The sequence below is a fragment of the Leucoraja erinacea genome, chromosome 2, assembly GCF_028641065.1.
Source record: "Leucoraja erinacea ecotype New England chromosome 2, Leri_hhj_1, whole genome shotgun sequence".
Classification (NCBI taxonomy): Eukaryota; Metazoa; Chordata; class Chondrichthyes; order Rajiformes; family Rajidae; genus Leucoraja; species Leucoraja erinaceus.
Genome location: NC_073378.1, coordinates 48,167,050 through 48,177,977, shown reverse-complemented (window position 1 = coordinate 48,177,977; position 10,928 = coordinate 48,167,050). Strand labels below are relative to the sequence as shown.

The 10,928-nt window shown below is 46.8% G+C and overlaps 1 protein-coding gene across 1 annotated transcript; it reads right to left on the bottom strand.

Annotated features, from left to right (window-relative positions):
• Positions 1-4,653: 4,653 nt before the first annotated feature.
• LOC129709817 (protein phosphatase 2C-like domain-containing protein 1) lies at positions 4,654-10,704 on the bottom strand. Its single transcript, XM_055656426.1, has 2 exons — positions 8,267-10,704; positions 4,654-6,518 (listed from the first exon to the last, which is right to left on the bottom strand). Exons 1-2 carry the CDS (start codon positions 9,357-9,359, stop codon positions 5,383-5,385), a joined length of 2,229 nt encoding a protein of 742 aa, XP_055512401.1. The 5' UTR covers positions 9,360-10,704; the 3' UTR covers positions 4,654-5,382.
• Between the last annotated feature and the right edge of the window lie 224 nt (positions 10,705-10,928).

The following is a 10,928-nucleotide window of genomic DNA, read 5'->3' as shown; positions in this document are numbered from 1 at the left end:
TTGTATAATAGTTTATTATGGATATATGTTTGTATTGTATTTATGGTGGTGGGTTCTGGCTTGTTTTATTGTAGTGTAAATATTTTTTAATAATTGAATAAATTTTTTGGTAAAATAAAAAAATTAAAAAAAATAAAAAATAAAAAGCTGGTTACGTGGCTGCAGCCACTGTGAATACCTAAAGGGGCTGCTCCTTGCCTGCTGGCTGTGCTTCTCACCCACCATCCTCATCTTTGGACACCCTGTGCGTAGGGGAGAGGCTAGGGCTGAAGATGTCCTGGTTGGGTTTCTCCTGGGCCTGGATTAAACCTCCTTTCTCTGCAAGACAGACGGAGATAAGAGGCTTCCAACAACATCCGCGAGTCAAGGCGCCAGGCGGTGGAGGGCTCTACCCGAGCCGGCTGCCTGCCCCTTTTCCGGGGTTACGTCTGTGCCCGGGTGGGGTTAAAAAGAGAATACGCCCTGTCCACGGGCACCCTGGGGGAGTTCTGGGACTGCTGGGCTCCGCAGCGTGTTGAATGCATCCTTGGCAAAGAGTGTAAGATAGTTATACAGTAGTTTATTAAGGATATTTGTATTGTATTGTGGTGGGATCTGGTTTATTTTATTGTAGTGCAATATTTTTTTAATAATTGAATACATTTTTTGAATTTAAAAAAAAGCTGGTTACGTGAGGAGGTGTGGTGATTTGGAGCTCCCGTCCAGATACAGAGATAAGTGCTTTAAACATCTTTTTGGGAATTCGAAGGAGACATAGCGATACATTTAAACATCCTTGTGTATTGCTACTTATTTTAAAGTTTCAGCTTGTTTTTGGGACTGCGTGCAGTTTTATCAGCTTACTGTCCAGCTCCCACAATGTGGCTGGCAACTTGCCAGGAACTGCTGCATGCCCGCAAAGGGGAATATATCTACCTGGACTTTTACACCTGCATCCAGAACAAGCTCCCCCCCCCTGCCTCGTCGGTGCTGGCTTTTGTGTGGTCTGGGAGGATTTCTGCACCTGCACCTTCTCGACCTCTTTCTGGGGCCTTGGAGCCTGGAACTGAAGAATAAGCCTCCATTCTCTCTGCAAGACCGACGGAGATAAGAGGCTTCCAACAACAAGACTGCATGCAAGTCCCTTTTGTTGCGGTAGGAGCGGCGAAGAACAGCTGGGATTGCCTGTGATGGTCAGCAGCTCGCCAGGAAACGCAGGAGAGCCGAGATAGCCGGGCGGAGGTGGTGACACAGCAGTTTTTCGGGAGAGCCGCCATTATCAACGTTCAAGATGACACCGCATCCCTCCCTCGAACTGTTCCATATTGTTTTTGTGTTTTGATGACCTCGTGCCATTTGGGCTGTCTGTGTCTCAGGCTTTGTGTAAGTGTTATGTTTAAATTGCAGCGCCTGATACCATGCTGGGTCAGTGTTCTGGGGGAGCAGGGCCTTCCAGGAGCTATGCAAAGGCGGCTGCTTCAGCTGCTGTTCTGGGGGCCCGGTTCTCCATGAGGAACCTGCCTTTCGAGCATGGAATAAGGTGCTACTTGACCCCTCACATTAAACTGGAAGACTGCTCGGCTGCCGTGGCCGTGGCGGCCAATCCCGCAGGCGCTCTGTACATGGGCAGGATGTTTGGGAACGCCGTGTTGGGGTGAACGCGGCATTGAGTAAAGGGATCTCAGTGGGGGGAACCTTGGCGACCACTGCGCAGCGGGTGGCCCTGTCCAACGTCCCACCCTGCATCACAAATGAGGCCCACCTTCACACTGTGGGGAATGTGCTCACGGTCATCACCCCAAAATCCCAGGGGTTCCGCAGGAACCTGCGGCACGTTCTTTCCCTCCGGCGCCAGCTGACGATATTGCTGGACCGGTAGGAGGTAGTTGACGGGCGCTGTGTCCAGCAGGATGGGTGTGATTTCACCGTCTAATGGCCATTGGAATGCCCAAGGTGCCATGCCTGTAAGGACGTGGAGCATATTCAGAGGAATTGCCCCAAATCCCGGTGCCACTAACCGCCCTCTCCCTCCTCGCCCCCCCCCCCCGCCCCTTTAGTTGAGTCAGGGAACCCTGGGGTTGCGCAGAGCATGGGTGAGGGTGGGGAGGGTCAAAAGAAGGGGAGCAAGGTGGCGAAGAAGGTGAAGCGCCTGGAGAACAAAACCCGCAGGGACAAGAATGATCTACCCATCCCTTCACCTCCCATAATCCAGCCGGGGGTGGTGGGGATCTGGCGGGAAGGTGTGCCACAGAGGAAAGTTGCTCAGGTGACCCCAGAGTCTGAGCTCCTCCCATCGAAAAAGAGAAGGAAGAATCTCTAGGGAGGAGCGGAAGGGGGACGAACGGGAACCCTCCAGGGGGGAGGGGAGCACTGTGGTGGAGGAAAAACTCCCGTCCTGTGGTTCGGGCCCTGGTCCCCGGTCCCATGTTCTGGAGGGGTTTCTGGGGAGGCCAGTTGGGGACCACTCGGGTGATATGGCGCAGGGGGAGGTTCCTGTTGGGGAGGGAGTCCCGCATCAGGCACCCGAGGAAGCCCAGGAGCAACCCACCCAGGACGAGGCGCAGGGCACGCCTCTGGAGGTAGAGACTGTAGGTGGGGAGGGGGTTGTGGAAACCGGCATTTTTCTGCCTCAGAACCTGGCTCCAGAGGGACTCCCTGAGTTTGGTGCACCAGAGTTCACTCTGGGCCCAACTGGGGGATGGGGGGGGTAGTCGCCCCCCCAGTGTCGATGGTCTTGAGTCCCCGGGTACATCTGGGGAACGCCCCTCTACCACTGGCCCCAGGGTTGAGACTGAGGTGGAGGAGAGACCAGCGGGTGGGGAAGAGGCAACCGCTGCACAAGGTGGGGCGGGAATATCGAGCACTAAGGGTGGGTCCGGGGATGGGGATGGTACCTCCATCTGCAGTGAGTGGGTGGAAGGGGACTCCTCGGACAATGAATCAATGGATGTTCTCCCTCTTCCCGACGCCAGTCCATTCATTCCAGTGGAGGAAATCCGCGAGTTCATCACGGCCTCCGAAGGAGCCCAACATCGGCCCAGACTGGCCTCCCTCCAGTGGCCAAACCTACACGGGCTCACCAGCTCACTGAAGCACATCTTCAGGAGGAGGAGGAGGGGCAAGGGGGTGAAGGGGAACGACTGGCATCAGCTCAGGTCCTTTTTGGATGACCTGGAGAAGGACGCCAAGACCAAGAGCAACGCCGTTCCTGTTGAGGGTAGAGGGACCAGTAGAGTGTCCCTTGTAGCCAGGGTCTGGAGGGCAAGGGGCACTGCCACTCCACTTGGGGCCCGCAAGAGGAGGAGTGGCTCTTCTGTTACTGACCGAAGGACTGGTGACAGGATCTCGGGTGTAGGCAGGGCTGAAGATGTCCTGGTTGGATTACTCCTAAGCCTGGTCAAGCTGGCCATCCGCGAGTCATGGCGCCAGGCGGAAGATGGCTTTGCCCTTTTACCGGGATTGTATAGTAGTTATTAGAATATTTGTAAAATAATTGTTTGATGGTTTTGTAACGTGGTGGTGGGTATGTAACCACGGTCTTGGTTTTTTTGGTTTTTGTATCATGTTAAAATTAAATAAATTATTTTTTTATTTAAAAAAAAGCTGGGTACCAAGCTCATAGAACTCGGTCTCTGTGCATCCCTCTGCAATTGGATCCACGACTTCCTCATGGAAACATAGAAAATAGGTGCAGGAGTAGGCCATTCGGCCCTTCGATGGCTGATCATCCAACTCAGTATCCTGTACCTGCCTTCTCTCCATACCCCCTGATCCCTTTAGCCACAAGGGCCACATTTAACTCCCTCTTAAATATAGCCAATGAACTGGCCTCAACTACCTTATGTGGCAGAGAGTTCCAGAGACTCACTACTCTCTGTGTGAAAAATGTTTTTCTCCTCTCGGTCCTAACGGATTTCCCCTTTATCCTTAAACTGTGACCCCTTGTCCTGGACTTCCCCAACATCGAGAACAATCTTCCTGCATCTAGCCTGTCCAACCCCCTAAGAATTTTGCAGACCACAGTCTGTTTAGAGCGATTTGGGCTAAAAGCAAGCAAGAAGCACTAGCGTTCATGGGGCATTTTGGTCAGCATGGACAGGTTGGGCCACAGGGCCTGTTTCTGTGCAGTATAATGAATTTAAGAGAAGTGCAGCTCACACGGTGACTAAGAGAAGAGCAGCTCCCATGGCAGAAGTGAGGTGGAAGCCTTCGACCTTTTCCCCACCACTTCACTCACTTTTCCCTGCTTTTGATAAGTTTTGACCTCTGACTAAAAACACTTGTTTTCTCTTCCCACTCCCTACAAGCTCAAGTATTTGAACTTGCAACTTCATTGCAAACATGGGCTTATGCTCCAATCCTGGATCTCAGGCCATTGGCTTCTGATAATTTTCCCTCTCGCCCACTGCTAGGCTGTCAGTGTTTCTGGCTGCTGACTGGAAGCTGGTCTTAGAACATTTCAACAGACACCTTGTTAAAATCAGCTGCCGCATTTCTCACCTTGGAGATATTAGGAACTGCTGGAGTCTACAGAGGTGAGGGCAGGACAAAGCATAGCTTTGTCTCCCCACTTTTCCAGCTTTCTCCCCCCCCACCCCCGTCTACAATCAGTCTGAAGAAGGGTCTTGATCCGAAATGTCACTTATCCATGTCCTCCAGAGATGCTGCCTGACACACTGAATTACATCTGTACTTTCTGTTCTACGCATATCTAATCATGATGGGTTCTTTGTCCTAATTCAAACATATTGAGATATGAAGCTGGACCATGTTGGAATTGCTTGGCAGATGAGGCAACATGAATGATGAGTTTGTGGTATATGGATTGAATCTGCTATATATTTAGGGCCTGTATCATTACAAATGATATATTATATAATCAGGAAATGATCTGAAGGTAGAATAGGACATAATGAAAATATGCTTCATAGCAAAAAGACAATTTACTCATCAAACTGTATTTAAACATTACAACAAGCAATGTACAATATCTATTTAAAATATCTCCATTAAAACAGCAATAGTACATGACTGAAAGTACAGCACTATTTCAAGTTAAAGCACAGTGGTTTCTTAAAAACGGAATGGAGGATAATGAAATAAAGATTACAAGTTAAAATCAATTCTGGATGCCTATATATGTGCGGCCTTCAAGCATACTGATGATGGAATGACCCAATCGTCTCCAGTTTTGCCAGAAATAGTGGTAATCTATTTACCAACTTAGCTACTGCTGTTCTCCGGATTCTGAATAAACTGAAATTATGGATGGAAGAGAGTTTTTGTGTGTCATTCTGAAAATAACAAATGTATCCAGTTGTGAGCAGCTTTATAATAGGGTAGAGCTAAATTTTGGTTTAACAAAAAGACATTTCTAGATTGTTTAAGCTTATTTTTGCTATTCTATGAAAATGTCTTTGTACATCCTGGAAACAACAATATTAGAACTGTTATGTTATCACAAGCTCCAGCGAGTATAGCTGTTTGGACTAATCTTTCACTGATGGTTTTTGCTATTGTTTCATACTGAAGTTCTGTTCCCTGATTCATAGTATAAGCTTCAGTGTATGGTGCTTCAATGACAATTGTTTCTGGCAAAGTTGTTTCAATTAGCAAATGACTTGATTCTTGCTTTGTTTTGTCCTCAGTGGATGAAAATTTCTCAGCAAAATGAGCATCTGATGTTCTGTCAACATTTAATGTTAATGGTTCCACGGGCAACTTTTCAATGGGACCTTTGTCTTTAACTTCTATTTCTGGTCGAAACTTCTCAGGAAAATTAGTCAGAGTTTGGAGTTTGATACTTGAATTACTAAAAAAACTTTTCCTAGATATGTTCTCACTATGTTGGGACAATAATGGAAAGTCATAATTTACACTGTCAAGGCGGTAGTTGGATTCCTCATTCAATTCAACATCCACAAGTAGACGATCTATGGTTTGCCAAACACTATTATTAACATCCCTGACTGAGTGTTCTTTGAGTAAATATTCAACATGTTCCCTTTTAATTGCTTTATTGTCAACTAAAAGCTCCTCAAATAAACGTTCAGTGTATATTACGGCATTATCATGCCCTAGCTGATTAAACTCATCAAGCAAATGTAGGATGGAGGTCCCCAAATCAATTTTTTGCTCACTTTGAAATATGGCATTTGATGTATCAATGTCTACAATGCTTCTGTGAAAAGATTCACTATATACTGAAAGCATTTGCAATACAATTGAAACTGCTTCATCCTTATTGAGTGCTTTCCAAAATCCACTTGAAGCCAAAACAAGAAACTGGCATGAGGAATCTATAGGCATAGAGATGGTATATGGTATTGGTACAATGGATGTTTTAAGTATGGGGTCTCCGTGGTATCCAAGTCCTCGTGTTGACTGGGTGATTCCTTCGACAAGGCCATGTTGTTCATTTTTGCTGATTGTTCCACCAGTCTGACGGATACGTTTACGCTCTTTACGGTTTGAAGTGCTATGGTTTCCAGTCAAACGGTAACCTTTTCCATTTTTACATAAGATTACATGCACGTCACCTGCAAAACGATAAATATCCGGTTTAAGAAACACTTGCATAAATCAGAATTATTACCTACTGAACAAAGAAATACCTACTCCCTAGTCTGTGCAGTATTTATAAACCTTTAGAATTGTTCATGGGTTTAGTCTAACTTTAATTACTTTCAATGTTCAATTCTGATCCATCAATTTAGACAATAGACAATAGGTGCAGGAGTAGGCCATTCGGCCCTTCGAGCCAGCACCGCCATTCAATGTGATCATGGCTGATCATCCCCAATCAGTACCCTGTTCGTGCTTTCTCCCCATATCTCCTGACTCCGCTATCTTTCGGAGTGCAATTACATTATATTACAGAGAGGTCAGCACTTGGAGTAATTACTGGCATATTTGAAGCCAGTCATATTGCCACTAACTGGGGATATGGTGTGAATCTGGCCTGCCTGTTCTTTAATTTCCAAAGGTAGATCACTGGAAGTCAAACTTTGGTAGACATATAAAATAAATCACAGTGACCATAGGAGCTTCACTGTGGAATTTGGGACGAGTCCAGAGCTTGCTGGAGGTGGCGATACATGTGGATAGGGTAGTGAAGGCACGTGGTATGCTTTGCCTTCAAAGGCTGAGGCATTAAGTATAAATCGTAGGGAATTGCACATCACAGAAATAGGCACTTTTGGCCTATCTTGTTCATGCCGTCTGTGATGCCTATCTATGCTAATCCCATTTGTCTGTGTTAGACCATTATCCTCCGATGCCTTTCTTATCCAAGTACCTATCTAAAACACCTTTTAAACATTTGTAATTATATCAGCTACCTCCCCTCGCAAATATTCACCATTCCCTTTGTGGAAAAACATGTCCCTTAGATCTCCTTTAAATTTCACCAGTCTTATCATAAACCCAGCCTGTCGTTCCAAACTCTTCTTCTCTGAGAAAGAGATAATGCCTATCTATCATATATATGCCTCTCACAATTTTATCAACTCCTACCCAACCTCTTCCTGTATTTCAGGCTATTGGGTCCAGTTAACATTCTCATGACTCTTTCCAGTTTAATGGCATCTTTCCTATAGCAGGGTGACTAAGCTGTACAAAATACTCCAAACCGCATTCTCAATATTGCCTTGTACAACCGCAATATGATGTACCAAATGCTATAGTTAATACCTTGAGTCATGAAGGCCAATGTGACAAATGCCTTCTTCACCACCCTGTCTACCTGTGATACTAACAACATTCCCCAGGACTCTACTATTGACTGTGGCAGTCCTATTCTAGTTTAACTTTACTAAATGCTGCTTCTTGCATTTACCTGGAATGAACACCATTTCCCATTCTTTCGCCCTCTGGTTATGATGTCACAGTCCTGGCTGCTATCGCTGTTCTTTTAAACGTCATCACCCACAGTAATATCCAAAGATATATTTCTGTTACTGAGAGGAACGGCCCAAAGGAAAGGTCTGCACAATATGACTATTATTTTACCTTTCCTGGTGGTCGCCCAACTACCTGCAGCCTGCACCTTTGGTGTGGTAATCTCAGTAAAACTCCTATCTATGACAGTTATCATCCTGGGTGATTCTGAGGGCATCCAACTTAGTTCATTGATGCAGTCAGACACAAGCTGCAGCTGGGCATACTGCGCAGAGGTGTAGTCACCAGAGACACTGGACGTTTTATTACCGATCTTTCACATCCTGCAGTTAAAAATTCTCCTTAACTAAAAGTGTAAACGCTTTCTGCTGGCTATTTGTCCGCTCACCTGCATTGGCAATGTGCAGCGTCCCGATCACATCTGAATCTCTCTCCGACCCATCGTCAACGTTGCCCTCGGTCGCTCCAGTTGTGCCCTGGGTTTTGGAGGCAGAAGGTTCGAATAGGCAAGTGGTAGCTGTACAGCCGCTCCACCGGACCTTAGACCTTTCATTTCGCCCTAGCCGCAATATTCTGTCCATTTTCCAGAAAGCTTTGGCGAATGCCATGTGAATCGGTCCATAAAGCTTGTCTTTGGATCCTTTGCTTCTTGCCGCCGCTGAATAAGTCCGCGCAATGAGCAATTTCTCTTCAGCGCTTTCGGGGAAGTGCAGATTGTATCCGGAGAGATAGGCGTGTTCTTCTTCGGTCAATTTATAGGGATACCCGGCCATGTTGAGTTGCTGCAGGATCAGGAGGGGGAGATCTTTGGACGCAAACTGCGCTGCAGAAGACCCTTGGAAGCCGTCGAAGAGGCCGATGAACCACCTGTCGCTCTGGCCGCCGTAACTGTCCACAAACACATAGACGTCCTCCATCTGAGATTTCCACATCGGGTTCATGTCCTGAGAGACCCCAAGGAGTTTGATGCTGGGTGTCCAGGGCATTCTGAACTGCAGCTTGCGGTCATCCGTGCACACGATGGGCAACTCACGCAGAAACGGCCAGGTCGACAACCTATGAGACTTCACCATCTCGTAGGCGAAATCGATCTTCTCCAGCTCCAGCCGGTTCCATTTCTTGGATCGCGCCCTCTTGGAGACGATGCCCCGCCGGCGGAGCCGCAGGGAGAGCAGGCTGACGGGCACCTTGCCTTCGTGGTACTGCAGCGCAGTGAGGGTGCGGTGCAGGATGCGGTGGTGACGGACACTCTGCGCCCGCAGCAACTTGTCACAAATCAGGCATGGTACTGTCAACGCGGTGCATTGTGACTCTCCCATCTGCTCAATGCTGGCCGACGAGATTATTCCCGATGGCGGGAGCATCGTGACCACGTTTTTAAGCCCGAGCAAAGCCCAGGAACTACCGCAAGACCAAATGGAATCACGCTGCTTCCTTATTAAGTCACCACCACGAAGCTGCATGAAGGACAAGACAGTCATGTATAATCACAGTACAATTAGAGCAGCATTCAAATGATGTATACATTTTTTTTAGTTTTGGGGGGAATCTGAAGAAAAAGCGCCGATGTAAAAGAAAATACTCGAGGGACAAAATAACCGACTCCCGTTGCTCTTTATTATGTCTGCAAAAGCCCAACGCCAGGAAACCAAAAGCAAAATATTGTGCGTACTGAAAATCAGAGGTAAGAGCAGAAAAAAACAGAACCAGTGAAAAGTTTATTTTCCGCCCTCACAAATGGTAACGTAATTATTACAGTATTTTCTGTTCTGATTCACTGTTCGACAGATTTTCTTAAAACAAAATAAGATAAAAATCAAATAGGAATTATTTCAAATACAATAATAACCCAGTACTTGCAACTCGTGACAAAGGCGTTCAATATTTGGGAGGGGCCATCATCAAAAAGGTATGTTTACCTATACCGTTAAAAGTAATGCACGAATGAAAAATTAATGACTTTGTAGAAGTTCCAGTACCGTGGCCAATGATGTTAACAGGAGTTGGTGATTCCGATTGGAACAGGCGACATATACAGGCATGATGGAGATCAGAGAAAGTCTAGAGATCAAGGATCATATGACTCTAGACTCTAGACTCTAGATATATGATCTTTGCAAGAGAAGGCATCACACCTGTCACTATAGGGTGGTTGCACGGCAGTCCTGTTGCCACGCAACGCGGTATGGCCAAAGGTAGACAAAAATGCTGGAGAAACTCAGCGAGTGAGGCAGCATCTATGGAGCGAAGGAATAGGTGGCGTTTCTGGGTCGAAACCACCCTTCAGACTGATGGAGGGTGGGGGTGGGAGACAGTAGACAGTCAGTTGGCTGTGGGAGAGCTGGGAAGGGGAAGAAAGCAAGGACTGCCTGAAATTGGAGAAGTCAATGTTCATACCGCTGGGGTGTAAACTACCCAAGCAAAATATGAGGTGCTGCTCCTCCAATTTGCACGGTGGGACTCACTCTGGCAACGGAGGAGGCCCAGGACAGAAAGGTCAGATTCGGAATGGGAGAGGGAGTTGAAGGGCTGAGCCACCGGGAGATCGGACTGGTTAATGTGAACTGTGCAGAGGTGTTGGACGAAGCGATTGCGAAGCCAGCACTTGGTCTCACCGATGTAGAGCAGCTGACACCTAGAGCAGCAGATGCAATAGATGAGGTTGGTGGAGGTACAGGTGAACCTCTGCCTCACTTGGAGAGACTGCTTGGATCCTTGGATGGTGTCAGACACGTGCTGTCAAGGTAGGCAAGGTTGGCACTGCCTACCCTGACTAAAATTATAAAATTATAATTATTAAATATAAATAGTAAAGGCACGGGAGAATTATGCCTACCTAAGAGAGCGATCTCTTAGGTAGGCATAATTCTCTGTGCTTTTCATGTGCAATACATAGGTATGTTGCAAAACCTACCTGAATCGTCGTTGAGAATCTGCCCCAGGCCGTGTGTGTGATTTTGGCGCTGTTTAGAGGGGGCAGGTTTAAAACGCGATTTTTACTAGGCTGTTGCAATCGAAAATGTTCAGCTTAGTAAATCATTAACGAAAAA